This window comes from Equus przewalskii, chromosome 30 (assembly GCF_037783145.1).
Source record: "Equus przewalskii isolate Varuska chromosome 30, EquPr2, whole genome shotgun sequence".
Lineage (NCBI taxonomy): Eukaryota > Metazoa > Chordata > Mammalia > Perissodactyla > Equidae > Equus > Equus przewalskii.
The window spans coordinates 22,415,797-22,434,861 of NC_091860.1; the positions used below are offsets into that span (position 1 = coordinate 22,415,797).

General features: G+C 38.6%; 1 protein-coding gene and 1 long non-coding RNA gene across 23 annotated transcripts in view; one reads left to right on the forward strand and one right to left on the reverse strand.

Annotated features, from left to right (window-relative positions):
- The window catches only part of CELF2 (CUGBP Elav-like family member 2), a 789,997-nt gene that overhangs the window by 373,661 nt on the left and 397,271 nt on the right, over positions 1-19,065 (reverse strand). For all 22 annotated transcript variants that reach the window (XM_070601472.1, XM_070601463.1, XM_070601447.1 and 19 more), the window contains one exon: positions 14,964-14,999. Coding sequence is in view for 12 of the 22 variants with exons in the window: in XM_070601447.1 (XP_070457548.1) it covers positions 14,964-14,999 (36 nt within the window). In the remaining 10 variants the exon portion in view is untranslated. The remainder of the gene's footprint in view (positions 1-14,963; positions 15,000-19,065) is intronic.
- On the forward strand, positions 3,133-3,984 carry LOC139080520 (uncharacterized). The gene is made up of 2 exons (XR_011535083.1): positions 3,133-3,272; positions 3,763-3,984. It is a non-coding gene; the product is annotated as an uncharacterized lncRNA (long non-coding RNA).

The following is a 19,065-nucleotide window of genomic DNA, read 5'->3' on the forward strand; positions in this document are numbered from 1 at the left end:
GCTAAATGAAATTTGAAGGACATAGAAAACACAGGCATATTCTCCAAAAGAATTATCATGCAATACCTTAAATATAATGCACCAGCATTTTTCATTCTCTAAATTTAAAGATAATCCTTTGGTATTTGGGTCTTTGGGCTGACTGTGCTGCTCAGCTTTTTGTTAAACCTAAATAACATTTCCTATTCTGCAAAATAGTGTAATACCCTGAATCAAACCAATTCCACTTGGTAAACTTTACTTGAATGCTATTTTTCATCAACATCACATGCCCATTAGAAAAGAAAGAACAGCTGGCTTTTCACTAAAGTGATTATTTTTCATTATTGAATTCTGAATATTCAGTGTTACCTCTCTCTCTATCTCTCTGGAGTCATTCCAGATTAGATTGCTATATCCAAGACATCTCAGTTTGCTTTAGTTGAGGGGATAGGATGAATGGGAATGGGGTGAAAGGAGAGAAACCATATTGCTTCTATAATACTTTCAGCTTCATGGAATAAATGAAACAAAGACAATTTTAACATCTATGGCGTCAATAAATGTCATTTTCAGGGAATCTGCTATAGAGCCTGTGAAGTGACTGTAGCTTTGAAGCTGATTCCTGAATATAAATGTGAATATATATAGTCATACTGTCATACGACCTAGACCTCTACTGTCTACAGTCACCAGAACAGAATGAGAGTATCTGGAAACTCAATTATGTGACATAAATAAGACTTCATATTTATAAAATAAAAACTTTCTAATAGCAAAACTTCTGGTCTCTCCTTCAGCGATAGGTACTCATCATAAACTTAGAATTGAAAATCAAATCTTTATTGGTATTGTATCCTAAACTCATACAGGCTTGATACCATAATATCACCTTTATACAGTTCTTTTCAATCCACAGGCTTCTACAGTGGTTTTCCAGTAACTCAAGGGTTTGAAAAGAAATTACTCCTGCAGTGGCAGTTTCTAAAATGCTTTGCAGCATCTCCTCAGAAAGTAAATGGCAAAAAGCCAACCAGAGATAAGGCAGAATAATATAAATAAAAGCATCATATTCCTAAAGATACGGGTGTAGAACTGGGAAAGTGACCGTTACTTCTATCAAATAGGATGTGCCTGGGGGCCCTCATGGCCCTTGCTGCTCATAGGGTGGTCCACAGAACCCTCACAACTCCTACGGGAGCTGTTGGAAATGCAGAATTTCGGGTCTCACCCCCGACCAACTGAATCCCAATACGCATTTCAATAAAATCCTCTGGTGATTTACACGCACATGTAAATTTGAGAAGCACTATTGTACAACACGATATAACATGATATAAATGGAAAGACTGGAAATGAAGTTTTTGTCTCCAGAGGTGGGTGGGCGAGGGAGATAAAAGTTACCAGAAAAGTGGGGGGAAAAAGGTACAGACAACCAGAAAATAGAGAAAGGGCTCCATAGAGCCAAGAACAGGCCCTGAAATGGTAACTGGACTCCATCCACACCAAGCAAATATTGGCCTGCCCAGCAAGCCTAAATTGTGTGGTTATCATGACTTGCTTTTGACTCTCTGATGCTCAGTCTATTCATCTGTGAAACAAGGAGATGACACAAAACAAGTTCCATCTAAGCTCTAAGGTCCTACGATTTCACACACAAAAAATAACAGGCTAGGCGTACATTAGGACGGAGAACGTTCACATATCAAGAATATTTGCACAATTCTTATGCAGATTACTTTGTGATTTTGGACAATTTTTATGTTAAAATGTGGTTATTGCTCTACTGAGAGTAACCATTTCTTTTTTTTTTTTTTAGGAAAAGTATTTGTTTATTAAGCTTTTTTTAATTAATTTTTTTTGAGTGAGAGTAATCATTTCTTTACCTCTGTTCCTTCTAAAGGTGTTATTGCTTCTTTCTACTTTAAAAAAGTCAACTACAATGCACATGTATAGCCAAGACAGGAGAGACCCCAGTGAGAGTGGAAGAGGAAGAGAAAAGAGTGAAGTGTGTAAGAAATCTTTGCAGTCATTGGGTTATGAGAAATCACGATAATGACTCTGACTTCATCCTGTTCTCCAGTCCTTAGTTCCTTTCACAAGGTCTCATTTTCAAGTCTACAGTCCTGTTGTCGGTTACTATAGCTAGAAACAGGAGCATAACTTTTTCGCCCTCACAAGCATCTCTGTGCGATGTTTGAATGGCCATGTACATTACAAAATTTAAAATCTACATGGCTTAACAACCTCTGGGCTGACAACACTGTATAAGCTCCTTTATGACCTATTTTTCCTTAAACTGTTATACTTCAAGTTGTCCCAAAGCATCCCCAAACTAATCTCTGCACTTTTATTATTTATTTATTATTAATATTATTATTATCTATTATTGCTTTTAACATTAATAACATTTAATTGCCCAAATTTATAATATTTAGGCAATACTGGAGCTAGGTTACAAAATGAAGAGCTAAAATATTGCATTAAACTTCGGTTTCAAGTCACCCTGGTCTTAGGGAGAAACTGTTGCCATATGGAAGCAGAACTTGGATAGAGCTTTCTCAGCTGAACACTGTCAGCTGCCAGAGCTTCAGGCAAGAACTCAGAAAAGACGAAACTTCAGACCTGACGGAATTAGCCAAGAAGCACCAGGCCAAGACGAGGAAGGCCAAGTGAGAGCAGGCAGCATACACAATTCCGTTGCCAACAGAACCCCTCTAAGAGTGTCATGGACCAAATTTTCATAATGAAAGTCAAGAACAAGATGGCAATTGAGGTGGACACTTAAAAGGGAATATAGTCTGTATGTAGGTCATCCCACAGAACTCCTTTTTTTATTTTCCTGAGAAATTGCCAGAATGAATTAGAAACCATTTGGGTATTACACTTATCTCTGCCTCAACCTTATTTGTCCTCAAGGACTGCCTATCAAATTGCATCTTGCCTAATTTGGCAAGGGATGCCACCATGAAAGACAACTGCAAAAATCTGTTTGTATGTACAAAACGACTTCAACTAAACTTCCATGAAAACAACTCCCAAGACACTTTATTATTCAACACTCAACCTTCCCGTTCCACATCCCAAAGTGCCTCTCACCCCTCCGCCAGAAATGTTCATCTGGCCTTTATCTCAAACGCAATATAAAACAACCCTCTTCCTGCCTCCACAATTCCCAACCAGCTCTTCCTCTAAACCTCCCTGGTTTCTGCAGGTGACACCATGACATTCCCAAACTGGAAACTGGGCCATCGTTTGGATTGCTTTCTCCTTCATCACCTGAGTTTGAGCAGGTAATATTGATTTGTTTTTTTCCAGTATTTTCTGTAGTCCACCACCGCTTTTTTCTTCCTACAATGACCAGTCTAGTTCATACATTTGTTATCCTCACTTGAACTATTTAAAGCAACTATTTATAAGAAAAAGCCTTAACTCCTAGTTACTCATTAATTCATTTGGCACATATTTGAGCACCTATGGTCTGTGGGCACTGTGGTAGGGGTTGTGCTATGGAAAGGTGAGCAGAATGGACTTGGTCCTAGTCCTCAGGGAGTTTATGGGCTGGTGGAGCTCTTCTCATTGTAATCCACTTCGCAGGACACCATCAGATTGACCTTGCTAACACACTCTTTGAATTATATGTTTGTCTTAGTCAAATGCCTCCAATGGCCTCCTGAACACAAGACAAAGCAAACCCAAAGCAAAACTCTTCCATCATTTTAAAGCTTGCAAGCTGGCTTCTACCTACTTCTCTAATCTCATATTTCATTATTCTCTCAACAGGCCATCTGGTTAAAACCAGCTGGTTGAATCTCCACTTCAAGATACACCATATTCCTTCGTCTTTGCTTTATTACTGCTGTTTCTTTTCCAAGAAGATCTACATCCTCCATTGTGATATTTTTGTAATTGCCATACAAAAATTGTTCTCTCTCTCCTCTAAGCTTAAATATTTGGTCAATTTATATGGTACTTAATGTATTCAATAAAAATGTTTTCAGCTCATCATGTGACAGACTTTGTGCGAAACACTGGGATCTAAGAAGAACATGCTTTCTCCTCCTATAATTCTGATTTCCACTTTTAGAACAGGTTCTTTATTTTTTTTAAAGATTGGCACCTGGGCTAACAACTGTTGCCAATCTTTTTTTTTTTTCTGCTTTATCTCCCCAAACTCCCCCTGTACATAGTTGTCTATCTTAGTTGCAGGTCCTTCTAGTTGTGGGATGTGGGACGCCGCCTCAATGTGGCCTGATGAGCAGTGCCATGTCCGCGCCTAGGATCTGAACCCTGGGCCGCCGCAGCGGAGCGCGCGAACTTAACCACTTGGCCACGGAGCCGGCCCCATGATCTTTCGGTTCTTAAAGGCAGGGCTCATCAAACCCTGCATCCTCCGTAAGACCTCATACATTTCCTTGTTCATGTGGGTGCTCAATCATGCAACTGGTAAGAACGATACTGTTAACGTCAACAGATGCATTTTGAAGCTTCATTATTTATTATGTCCATAAGCATCTTCATTATTCATTAAACGTTTATTTAAATTGTGAGCTAACCACAGAAACCCATTTCACGGAAAGCCTAATTTGGGAAGGATTTGTCTACTTTGGAACGGGAACTTGGTGCACTATAATGAATTACAAGCCACCAGGTGTCACTCTTGTAGATGCTAGCCTGAGATCCACAGGTCTGAATCTGGGTGAGGGAGGGTCTCAAATGCTATATTGTGGTGGTAAAGCAGAATTTCCGCTTATTCACTGGATAATCATGCTCCCGATATGGATTTCTCTTCAGAATCCTTTAAGTGGCTAAGCATTACTCCTTAAAGTTACGCCCTCCCTCCTCTCTGAAAGCATGACAAATGGAGGGTTAAGGATGAATAGTCAGGCTAAATGGTGAATTTATTTTCTCTGTTGGCTTGTGTCACCGCCTCAGTTTGGTTTTATATAGTGTTATGTGAGTTTAATGTTGCTTATTTGAAAAATGAAAACAACATAGGATGCTTGAGTGGTTTGGGTCCAAAAGGAAATCTGTATATTTGCCAGAAAGAAGGAAAAGGGAAATCTGTAATAGAAACATTTACAAAACCTAATCTGAAAAGAAAGGTTTACAAGGTTTAAAAACATGTATGCATAAATGAGAATGAATTTTATTAATTTATATGCTCCTGGTAGCTTGAAAATTCCAAACATCAATGGAGGCAAATGTTTAAGAAGGTGTAAAAACCAAACCAACCCTGAACAGGGAGAGAAACTCTCCCAGCTGGTGTTTTGTGAAAGCTCAGTGGACAGCAAAATCTGAAACCCTTCAGGGAAGCCAGAGAAACTTCCCTCCTAACATGCCTGTGCTTTATACAACAAAGCCTCATTAAGTAAAGATGAGAAAATTGTATTTAACAGATAATTTTATCTTGGCGGTGTCCCTTTAAATACAAAAGAAAATGAACGATGGAAGGTTATGAAACAAAATTATTTACCCAAGAGGCTCTTAGGATGCTTAAGCCAGGATTCTCTTTTCGTTCTGCATTGGCTCGCCTTCCTGCAGGCTGTGTATTTGTGTGTGCATGTGTGCATGCATGTGTGTGTGCATGCATCTGTGAGTGTGTGTGCCTGTGTGAGTGCATGTGGATGTGTGTATGCACGTGCATCTGTGTGTGTGTGTTCTCCCTTTAATCCTCTCAAGAAGTGTGACTTTTACATAGCAAATAAGAAATTCTAATTGCAAAATTATGTCTTCCACGGAAACCATTTTCTACTCCTTTGCTCTAGAAACTCTGAAGATACGAACGCTTCCACAAACAGAATGAATAAAGCCCCAATTCTCTACGGTGACAAATTCAGGAAATGGCAGGTTTTCTCTTAAAGGAACTCAACTGCTCACAAAAGCTCTCATGTGCAAATAATGGAATTCTCAAATTGGGATAAATGTGCTTTTAAGAATTTTTATTTTGATCATTTCAGGTAACACTTGTGGATAATACAATATAGATTTGAATTACTAAGCAGATAAGGAAAATCTAAAAGGAAAAAAATTAGGGCAGGCCTTTATTAAATTTTAAAGTATGCCTTTGCTATACTCTTATAAAAAGCCAAATAGAGTATCAAAATCTCTGGAGATCACTAGTATAATTTCTTTATCATGTTCCATTTAAAATTTAATTATGCAGTCTACAACAAGAAGAATCTGGGCAGCTTAAATAGGTCATGCAGTGAGTAAGTTAACAATATTCTCAAGTTTTCCTTGTAAAGATGGTTCCTTTGATAGTCTGTTGTACATCAAAACACTATATTATAAAACAAGTATAATTTAATTCAGTCACTATGGACTCTAATATATATCTATTAAGAATGAAATGTTTTGATTTAGGTAATTTGGAGAATTAATGAAAACCATGTTCTTGATCGAGCTGCCCATGATGGATGAGCAGTATTGCATATACATTATCTTTGGGTAATTGTTATTTACATGTATTATAGCAAGGTCAAGGGAATTTTATATTTAATGTGTGGGGTATTTTGCTTTAGATCAATAATCATTCATAGCAAGGCAAAAAATCTATCCACTGAATAATTAATATATGAATTACAGGTTGATATGGCCTATGGCTTGATACACCTTCATTCCCCACCTCAAATTTTAACTAGCATGCAGGTTTCATCTGCTTATAATAAAATAACAAAGTAAACACTGTTCTGAGAACTTTACACGTATCACTTCATTTCATTCTTAGAACAATTGGTCCTACTATCACCCCCATTTTACAGATAAAGAAAACGAGGTACAGAAAAGTTAAGAAACTTACCCAAGGTCACCAAACTGGGATTTGAATACATGCTGGAGTTTGGCTCCAGAGCATACGGGCTGAACCACCTCACTAGGCTTCTTCTTATAGTGCAAGAAGGCATCTTGTCTTAGACCAGATGCTGCTCAAGTGCTGGTAGAAATACTGATCATAAAGCTATCTTTGAATGAGCCACTATAATAGCTACCGTGTATTGATGGTTTTCTGTGTGCCAGACACTGAGCGAAATACTTTACGTGGATTATCTTCTCCAGTGACACTATGAGGTGGGTACCATAATTATTCTAAATCTACAAATGAAAAACTGAGACAGAGATAGTAACTAACTTGCTCAAGTTCACATGACTAAGATACAGCAGACACAAGATTTGAGCATGTCTGAGCCCAAAGCCCAATCTCTTAGCCTCTGTGATAACATACACTCAACAGCAACTGCTCCAAACAGCTTGTCAAGCGTCAAATTTGGGTGAATAACTTTCCAGCCAATAAGATGAATTTTTCTGAATGCCAGGAGTATACAGCAGTGAGCAGAGTGGGAAGGTGAGAGAAGGCAGAAATCATACATCTGGTCTACCACTGGTTCTTTGGGAGCAGGTTTCTTCAATGCTTCCTCCCTCTCTTCCTATTATAGGCTGAATGTTTGTGTCCATTCCCCCTGCCCTCCCCAGCCAAATCCGTATGTTGAAGCCCCAACCCCTAATGTGATGGAATTAGGAGGCGGGGCTTTTGGGAGGTAATTAGTTTTCGATGAGGTCATGAGGGTGGGGTCCTCATGATGGGATTAGAGCTCTTATAAGAGGAGACCAAAAAAAAAAAAAAACCAAACAGAAAAAGAAAGAAGCCAGAGAGCTTGCTCTTTACCCCCACCCCTAGTCATGTGAGGATACAGCAAAAAGGCAGCTATCTGCAAACCAGGAAGCCAGGAAGTGGGTCTTTACCCAGACACTGGGTCTGCCGGCACCTCCATCTTGGATCTCCCAGCTTCCAGAACTTTGAGAAATAAATGTTTGTTATTTAAGCCACCCAATCTATGGTATTTTGTTATAGCAGCTGGAGCAAACCAAGACATTTTCCAATTCAAACTTTTCTTCATTTATGCAAACATCTGTTTGCTCAGATGGTCAAAGACTTATGATATTTATCAGGGACGTGCTATGTTCCAGGCACTGCGGATAAATGACGAACGATAAGAGATGGAGGTAGTGGACAAATTAAAGATAAATTTTGGAGGTTGAGCCGATTGACTTTGCTGATGAATGGAAAGACAATATCTATGATTCTAGGTTCTCATTTGAGCAGTTGGGTTCATGGTGGTAAGGCGGGTGGGGGTGATTCAAGAGTTCTCCTTTTTGCCACATCAAGTTTAAGATTATATATCCAAACGGAGATGTTCAATTGACAGCTGAGAATTCAGATTTGAGCTCTGAAGATTTGAAGAAGTGGGGCTGGAGATATCAAGATGGGAACTACCCACATAAGATGATCTTTAAGATTGTGGAACTAGATGCAATCACTTCCCACATCTTCTCTACACGTGAAGAGAGGAATGGCCAAGGGAAGCCCTGGGACTTCAGCATGTAGAGTCAAGCAGGGGAGGAAGAACAGACAGGAAGACTGAGGAAGGATGGCCAGTGAGAAAGGAAGAAATCCAGGAGAGTTTGGCATGCCAGAAACTAAGAAGGCATTTCATGGAGAAGGAAGGAGTCCCTACTTAATGCAGCTGAGAGGCCAAATAAGAGAACAGATAAAAGGCCATTGGATTTAGCCAGATGAAGGCTGCTATTGACCTTGACTGGGCCAGTTTAGTGGAATGAAAGGGTCAGAAGCCTGGCTGGAATAGGTTGAGGAGAAAATGATGAAAGAAGAACGCTTTGGCAGACATCATTCCTTAAGTACGTAAAAGCCATTTCCCCCTACTCTGAGTCCTACCTTCCTCCTTGATGGCAGACTATGTCCCCCGTTATAAAGGCTGCACATACCAGAAACCCAATTTCCCCTCCCTAAGAGCTTAGGCATGGGCATGAAATTCTTCCCTAAAACAGAGATACATATGAAGAAATGCCTTCTTCACAGGATGTGGTCAGATCTCCATGTGATGGCTGGAACTGCTGAAGTCATATTGTGAGCATGAGGTGTGCCATACCCAACATGCTAAGGATGGCAGAGGAGAGAGAGAATGTACCAGAATGCCAAATTAACCTTGGGCTTTCTCTGACCTCTTGAACTATAGCTACAAACTCAATCTGCATTTTTCAGCCTGATAAAGGTACAGTGCCTTTTAAATGGATTAAGTGAGGAAAATAGTAAGGAAGGATATTGCAAGAGAAAGGTTCATGCAGGAAAGAATTCAGTCAGAGACTGTGAGTGGGGGATACATTGTGAAAAGTTAGGAGCTGGGGGTGGGGGCAGAGAGGAAGAGAGAATACATCTTAACAACTACAACTGTGGCCTCAGAGTCAGTGTGCAGTAAGACGGCTGGGTGCTAGAAGAAAAATTGGAACTGTAAGGTTTGGAAACTAATTACTTAGGTCAGAGGGCTTGTTTTTTATTATTAGCCAAGTAGTGAATCTGAGAAAGGGGATTCTGGGGAATGTAAGTTCTGGGAGTACCATGGGGTCCTGTGTGGAGAACTTCAACTCTTTTTTCTTTCCCCAAATCCATTCAATAGATTTGCCCAGATTATTCGTCTTAAGGAACAGCTTAGAACATTCCCCATATGCACGGTATCAAAGGGAATAACAGCTCCTCAAACTGGAATCTAAACCTTTCACATTAAACTGTCATCCCCTAAGCTCCTCTTCCGGCCTCTGCATTCCATCAACAAGATGGTGCCACTTCCTGTTCCCTGCACACATTTCCTGTACACCTTCCCTGGGCCTCAGTGATGATGTTCCCTCTGTGTAGAGGGCACACATGCCACATGCCCAAACCTGACCCATCCACTCAAGTCCTGCTCAGAAGGTTGATTCCGGATGCTGTCTTTGCTTCCTCCCATTAGAAGTGGCCCATCCTCCTGATGAAATCCCATAGTGCCTTTTGTTTACTTATGTGTCTTTCTACCTTTCCTCTGGCATTAAACACTTTCCACTTAGCAGTGTGCTCATCTGTACCTGCCACACTAGACTAAGCTGCTTAGGGGAGGATATGATCATTTGTTTTCTACCAGAGAGCCTACGAGCATCCTTGGCATACAGCTAGTACTTACACCTTTGTTGAATCAATGAATAAATGATGGATTTTGTAAACACTGATGTGGACCAGGCTTGGATCCCAGGAAAATTGTTCTTTCATAGGAATTATAAAGAAGACAGGAAATCATCATCAATTCTAGATTACTTAGTAAGAGTTTGGCCTGGAAGTACCAACATTTTTTTTTCCTATTTCCCCCACCCACACCCCCCGGCAACCACATTTCTATTGTGTTTCTATGAGTTTGCCTCTTTTTTTAGATTCCACACGTAAGTGATACCATACAGTGTTTGTCTTTCTTTGTCTGGCTTATTTCACTTAGCATAATGCCCCTAAGGTCCATCCGTGTTGTCACAAATGGTAGAATTCCTTCTTTTCTATGGTTGAATAATATTCCAGTGTGTGTGTAAGTATGCATGTGTGCATATCACATCTTCTTTACCCATTCTTCTGTTGACAGACATTTAGGTTCTTTCCATATCTTGACTATTGTGAATAAAACTACAATGAACATGGGAGTACAGATATCTCTTCAATATCTTATTTTCATTTCCTTTGTATATATGCCCAGAAGTGGGATTCCTGGATCATATGGTAGGTCTATTTTCAATTTTTTGAAGAACCTCCGTGTTTTCCATAATAGCTGCATTAATTTACCTTTATACAACCAGTGCACAAGAGTTCCCTTTTCTCCACATCTTTGCCAACACTTGTTATCTCTTATCTTTTTGATGATAGCCATTCTAACAGATGTGAGATGATGTCTTATTGTGGTTTTGATTTGCATTTCCCTGATCATTACTGATGGCAAGTACCTTCTCATGTACCTCCTGGCCATCTGTATGTCTTCTCTGGAAAAATCTTGATTCATGTCCTCTGCTTATTTTTTTAATTGGGTTTTTTTTTTGCTATTGAGTTGTATGAGCTCCTTATATATATTGTGGATATGAACCCTTTATCAGATATATGATTTGCAAGTATTTTCTTCCATTCAGCAGGTTTCCTTTTCATTTTATTGATGGTTTCCTTTGCTGTGCACAAGCTTTTTAGTTTGATGGAGTCCCACTTGTTGATTTTTGCTCCTATTGTCTTTGCATTTGGTATCACCAACATTTTTATCTGCTAATTTCTAAAGGTCTTTCAGAAGATCGCACTTTGTATTGAGGACAATGAGAAAGATGAGGTTGTCTTACCTACCACAGCCCTCCACAGCGCACTGAACACCAGACTTAAAACCCCCCGAGAGCCACAGGGGGTGCGTTGAGTGGCAGAACTCACATGGTTCTCTTTGCCTCCACCTTTTCTTCTTGCTGCTTCCTGGTCAGTCACCCCCATGACTGAGAAATGTGATCAGTCAGAAAGTTCTGTCTTGCCCTTCCACTACATGAAATCTATTTGCTTCAAATTTCGGATAACGAGGCTCAGTAACTTAAGACCAAAATTCCATATGTGAAACTGCAAAGTAATGACTTTTATCTCCCACAGTCACACAAACCAGGCAGTTCTATGTTCTTGGTAGGAGGTCTGCAAACAATAACGCTACAGTGCACAGTGGTGTTCTAGGAATTGGGGGTTCCATTGCTTAGAATGAAACTTGAGCTCCCTAACCCCCTCAAAGGACGTATAGAAATAGATTAAGTTATTGGGTTAAAATACAAGAAAAAAGGTTCAGCTCTTTGATTATTGACTTTAACCTTTGGCCCCTGCCTTCCAGGGTTTATGCTAGAGTCTTGCAAAAGAAGGCACCAGATTTATATACTTAATTATTTTAACCTTCATATACCAATACTTCACATTCCCCAAAGAGCATCCTGACTTTTGGGTGTTATGCTATAAGAACCAGCTCGTGAATCTCTACAGTAGTACTTAAGATACCTCTGTTAAGGTCTACTAAATCGCTTTATTTTCCATATTGTTTAGTTTATGTCAAGTAACAGTGGACTATGCTAACAAGGAATTAAAATGCTCTCTTTTTCAAAAACAGCCACTAATAGTGCACGATTACAGTAAAACCTCTGTTAATATAAAACTTGTTTATACCTTTACTCTGCTATCCAAAATCAAGTGTTATCTCTGTATAGGCATCATTTATATTAAAACCCCAGCTTATCATAACTAATTTAGTGCCTCTACTCTGTTTGAGCAATTGGGGTCTTACCATGATTTAATTAAAACACATCTACCCAAACTAAACACCCTCGATCATTAAAAAAGATCTTGAAAGACATGCTTGTAATGGAAAAAAAAGCAGTTGTCCAGATTGCTAAGTTGTCCTTTGCTACAGCAAAATAAAAGCAAGGAATCATACATAAGATTGAAAACGATCATTTTCATGGTTCTAGAAATGAAACCATACATCCCATTTCCAGGACGCCTCAAGATAAACAGGACAGCATGAGTAGTACGTGTAGCAAGCTTAAATATTTGTTTTAATCCCAACAAGATCATTGGTTTTAATATTTATAATATAATTACAATGCTTAGTGCATGTTCCTCATATAATCTAATTTTTTCTGGTGACATATTATTATTAGGATTTAATTTCAGCAATGGCAAGAATTCAAAAACACATTTAGGTTATCATTAGCAATGAGAAACAAACCTGGTGCCTGTTCCAGCACCTTGTGCACATACCTCATTTCAACTTCAAAGCATTTTTAACTAGCAAGGCACAATCTACCGCTATGGGATTTGTACATTTTCACAGAATATTATCAACTAGTGGTGAGCTCCTTTAAATTAATGCCATGTAAGGCAATTAAAGCTGAAATACTCCACCTTTATGCGATATTTGTAAATGGCCTTTTGGAAAATTTCAAGACAGTCAAAGCCAAGGAAAACCAAATCATAAAACTGCTATAAAATGCCGCTGTCTTTGTTCCCAGCCGCATCTCACTAGTTAGCAGTTGACAGAATATTCCATTTTTCCTAGATGTCATAGCATAAGCATGCTTTTAGGACTAAAAGGATAAAAAACCCAAAGCATCATGTTCCGCTAATCATTAGCTGACAAACAAACAAAATAACTACAGGTGCCTTGTTCTAAATAGCATCAAGGTTTTCCAGGGCTCATTTGTACTTTCCCAGTGACAGGCTGAAGAAATCTGAAGAAAGGCTGGAAGCTGAACAACGGATGGAATTCTATAAGATTGAACAAACAAACAAACGTTAGCAAAAGAAATAGTCTGGCTGCCAAGAGAAGTATTCATCATGAAATAATTATATTATTTCATGTTAATGTGCGGAAGGGAAATAATTGTCAATGGATATGCCCCAAACTGCCCTGAAGAAAGTCAAAAATATACCTGAGGCTCTATGAGAAGCATAAATGAGAAAGAACTGACATATTATTTCTCACAACCTAATTGCCAAGCTTTACAATGACTGCGAATTGCAGTTCGAATGGGATTGTTGTCATGTTTATTTTCAACGTGATGCAACATTAGAATAACAGAAACTCATGAAAAAAAAAATAAGTAGGCTCATTACTAAAATACCTCCCACCAAACTCCAGAAGAGATTGGACTCTCCCTGGAGTCATAAACCAGCTGCAATAGAAGATCCTTCGCAGTGAATGTGGCAACTGCTGCTTGGTATTCACGATACAATGCTACTTAATAGAATTCAGGGTATGCTCCAGATTTCTCAGACAACTGAGTGATTTTTATCTGCATGATTACAGCTCCGTGTAGGTCTCATCTGACAATATGAGGGTGGTCCGTTTCTTAGCCATTCTAGAAAAGTTTGAAAGTCATTCTTCATTCCATTATTTTGGGATTAACTTCTTCACCACAAACATGGGCAGATACACAACTCTCTCTCTCCCTGAAAATAATGGATGCTTAGGTCTTCACAGTGGACTTTCTTCAGAGTGAAGGCAGAATGATAAACAAACTCACTGGGGACACACCAGAACACACGGACGGTTTTAGCCCTGTAGACCAGCAAACAGTTGAAATGTTTCTTGGGGACGTTAGCCAAAGAATTAAGACATATAGTAATTTAAATATTTGGATCACAGTAAACAGTTTTTTGGCAATATTAGTCATGATCCTATGAGCAAAGATTTTCTTTACCTAAAAAAAGCAACCAAATGTGCTTATCTTCTGTAACAGATGGTAACGATATGTACTTTCCCCCTCTGTTCATTATCACATTTTCTTCCCTCTCTTTTTCTCGTTCTTGAGTGTCTCCTGATTTCCATTTCCAACAGTTTGCCAGCAATACCCCACAGCCTATTCATTCATTCATTTTTGTTATTGAGCACCTCCAAAGACTAGGGCACGATGCTAGATGCTCTATGCAATGCCCACTAAAATCTCTCTTAAAATACTGCCACTCCCTTTCTTTCCTCTAATAAACAATGGCAATCATTTTGATGGCTTGTCATCTATAATTTGCATCCTGTTAATATCTTATTTCATATAATGACATAAAATATCAAAAATACATAAAATACATTGACCAATTTATATTTTGATTTCTTTTCCTGGTGGAGTATTAATATTAAGCATTTATTTAAATGGTGATAAGAACTACAAATGTATTTATAGTATCATCAAAACCATGATGTAAGTTCTTTAGAGAAAGCTGGGGATTCTCTCATAAATCTACAAATCCTTGAATGCAATAACCGTCATGGATATCCTAAAGAAACAAACAATTTAATGTGGTTTTAGATTGCCAATTCCTGTGAATATAATAAAGGAAGCAGCATGTTTATGGTTTCTGTGAAGAATGTGGCTCATATATACATCTCCGAAGACATGATATAACTTCAGAAGAATGAGAATGGTTTCCCTAAGTCATCTATGGACATCACCCTCGTTACTTCTTGGCTACCTCAAGCCTATGTGGCTCATACACAGATTCTGGAATTGACAGAGTGAAATACAAGGCCTTAAAATCTGACAATCCTCTCCAAGAGGACACAGCACTTCTTTCGGGGTGAATCAGAAATCATGCACAGAATAAGGAAGGTTCGCCTGCTCACCTTGGTAGACTTCCAGCTAACTCTGTGGTTGTCTCTCTGGAGGAGAAAAAGAAGATAAGTATGATTAGCTTACTTTGGCAAATTATAAAAATATGTTTAATAAAACCATAATATAATGCACCAAGTCATGACAGTATCTATGTGTGCAGAAGACACTTTCTATGCAGCTGTTTAGAAATGTCAAATTGACTAGTCACATTTCTGATTAATTGCCATAAACATTTCAATGGTTACTGTCAAAGGAAGTTTTACACACATGCAAAATCTCTACCTCTGCTTTCTGGTGGTAGAACTTAACTGTGTTTAAAACATTAAAATTTAAAACTGTACAACATACAGAAGAAAAATGGGAGGGGAAAAAATCCCAATCCACCTTTTAGTTATTTTCCAGTTAAACAAAGCACCTGTGTGCTCTTTCCGAGAGTCACCTAGGAACAAACTTCTTTGAGGATGTGTCTTCGTGTTGATGATCTCTGTCACCGGAGGTTCATGAAGGAACACGTTTAACACAAAATCCAATTCTTTCAGTAGCATATTGATTTTCATTTCTTTGTTATAATGTCCTACCAGTTGGGATTGGTGAAGGCAGATGCTATGACAATTCAAATGGCACAAAAGATAAGTCACTCACTGAAGGCTCTATAGCGTATTAATAAGAGTGACTTGAGAAAAGTTTCAAAACTAACTTTTTCCTAATTGCAATAGCTTGTCTTTCAATCAGAGCTGTGCTCGTGGAAGCAACCGGGAGCAAGGAGGAGGAGGAAGAGATGGAGGTTTAACGTTAGGATATTTTAAAAGCTGAGGTGGGCTCAACTTTAGACGGAAGGATTAAAGATATAATTCTTAGGAATAGCAGTGCGTAATCTTCTTCACATCATGTAATCCCTTTAAGAATATGAGTAAAGATGCGAACACCTTACATAGAAAAAATAACAATATACACAAGCATATACACACAAAATGTGGCGCACAATTGTAGATGGTTCATGAGCATCTTAGAGCTAACTTGTCAACCTTCAGTTAAGAATCTCAGCTTTAAATTTACACTGTCTTTACTCATCTTGTTTACCCAAATAAACGACTTCCTCCTCCATGAAGTTTCTCTGACCCTCCCAGCTTCTAGAACTCCCTCCCACCTATTGTCTCTGACAGTACCTGAGCACTGTTGGAATGTACTTGTTCCCATAGAGCCATGCTGCCTTAAAAATACCAGTGATTATGAGTTCAGCTTCTATAGAAATGTTCTTTCCCAAATAACCACACAATATGAAACCTTCAGCTTTTATTGCTCCAGAAATTGGCTTTTGAGAGAATATTTCCATTCCCTCAGCAAAACCACAGTTGAAGGCATTGTCACATGTATTCATCTCTTCTGAGAATTTAGTGCTTGCATAAGAAATTTCTCCTTCCAAACAGAATCTGGAATTGTGGGTACCCCAGCTGAGAAGGCTCCCTCCCTTTAGTCTTTCTTTATAACATCACAACAGAAATATCTTTTAAACTTGATTTCATTATTTATCATTTTGCCACTTGCGACCAACGTATATGAGTACTCCAAAAATACTTGTTCAATTTGTAAGGAATGAATTAATGAACTTTTGTGATCTTGTTGCCCTTGAGGGATGGGTCTATGTTTAGAGCTTGCTCATAGTAACAGCAGCATCCTAGGGGTTAAGGTATAATAACCTTTTATTCTTTCTAATCTTTTAACTCTTTATTTTTGCTTTCCAGGTTATACATATTTTAATATTATCAGTCCCCCTGGTATCTTTTAAAACTATACTAGACAGACATTATAATAAATCCATTTAAATCACAGTAGAGTAGCATTTCTCAACCTTGGCAATATAGTGACATCTTGAGTCAGAAAATCCTTTGTTGTGGGGGGTGGTGCTATGCATTGTAGGACGTTTAGCAGCACCCCTGGCCCCTACCCAATAGATGCCAGTAGTGTGCCCCGTTCCCATTTGTGACAATCAAAATGTCTCCAGACATTGTCAAATGTCTCCTGGGGGCAAAACTGTCCTCAGTGGAGAACCACTGCCATAGAGCAATAGAAGGCAAATGTCTACAATGGACCTCTGTTTTATTACTGGATTAATCCACATTCTCCATTCTCGTGGAGAAACATAGTGACTGAGCCCTCTCAAGAATGCCTGTTTCACTTTAGCTTCTGTTGCCTAAGTTTGCATGCTTACCAAGTCTATGTTGTGTTTGTTCCCCAAAACGTTTATGTTAGTGACACTCATTCTAGTTTTTAAATTTAATTAAACATGATATAAAACCAATGAACTAGGAGTATGGAAAAGTTCTTGTTTCTAGGAAAACTAAGTTGGATTCTTTGCAAAGATTAAAAACAACAAGTGGCTAAAGAAACTTGATGCTGAATTAGGTCTGGGGGCAAGACAACGATAAATATGGCCGGGGGGAGACAAGATTTCCACAAGCATCTTTAAGTTCTTGTTCCTCTTAAAAATAAACTAGAAATTCCTAATGGTAAATTATGGGTGTGATTTGTGCATGAAAGACAATATAGAACTCCGTTTGGGAAACCCACACACTCAAGGTGTTGGCCTTACCTTTAGAGCAAAAGACAAATACTGGGAAAAAGTTATGCTCTCCACATCGTAAGTACTAGCAGGAGAAAGTTATGTTTTACACAACTGTGTCCTCAAAAATTTACTTACAGGTATTGCTTTATAGGAAAAGTAATTTTTGGCGAACGTGAATGAATGGATGAACAAAGTTTAAATTACAAGATGTTAACTAAAAACCTGAAGATTCCATTGGAGCATGTAGCTCCACGATTAAAAAACCATATAAAGAATCTCTGTATCTGACGGCAACAATGCAGCCAGGACTCACCAACCAATCGCCATTTTCGAAATTAGCGAAACACCAGAGCTTTTAAATGATGACCTGTTCATTTTACCCACTTACTATTGCCAACAACTGATCTGAATTATTCAAGTTTACGTGAATTTACACCTTTTGCCAAGAAATCCTTGAGGAAAATAAATTTAGCATACTATGCTATGCTTCATCTAAATAATGCTTCATAACTCAATTAAAAGAACTTAAAGAGGGTGACATATTGAAAATTTTTAGGGCTGTGAAACTACTCTGTGTGGTACCACAATAAGGGATACAGGTCATTACACATTTGTCCAAATCCATAGGATGTACAATGCCAAGAGCGAACCCTAATGTCAGCTGTGGACTTTGGTGATAACACTGTGTCAGTGCCGGTTCACTGATTATAACAAAGGCACCACTCTTGTGGGGGATGTTGATAATGGGGAGGCTGTACATGTGTGGGGTCAGAAGACATACGGGAAATCTCTGTACCTTTTCCTCAATTTTGCTGTGAACCTATTCCTATTCCTTCTGCCTTGTGCTTGGGGTCTCTACGTCCCAGAATGTAATAATAACATGCCCTTTGATCGAGAATTGTTGGATCAATCAACAATGCAAACAAACAAGACAGCCCTCTGCAAATTTGAAGTTGTGCTATAAAATTATTTTATCAAAGGAAAAAACCAGAAAAGTACCTTGCAAAAGCAGACAAATGTCCCTTGTGTATTATATACAGTTTTTGTAGATTATTTAGCAATCCTTAAAAAACAACTTTAATTTTAAACGTGTAGAACATTCATCAGTGCACAGAGTGGTGCCAGCTTTTATCAGCTGTCTGAAATAGCACACTTCCTCGTCATCTCCTATCCCTTCCCATTCCCGAACCATGCAAACAGTTCTTTTTTTAGGAAGTGTTGAAGCAAGAGCACACCATCTATTTCTGTGCAGCTTGCCAGTTTCCAAAATTAGCCAACAACTATAAAACAGAGGACATGAGCCCCGGTGCTAATTGTGTGTCAGCATGACAAATATTTTTAAGACCAGGAATGTTTCTCTCCAGTGGTAACTTTGATTCTCCCAAAAGTACAAAGACTTCTTTAAAATATATTTTATTTTCACTGCCTGTCCTGCAAACAATTTCATTTTAATGTTCTGGTTGTAATAGAAGCGAGATTTTCTTTATTTTAATTAAGAGGGAAAGTCTCAACAATGAAGCAGATTTCTTTTCTGTTTTGTTGGTCACTTG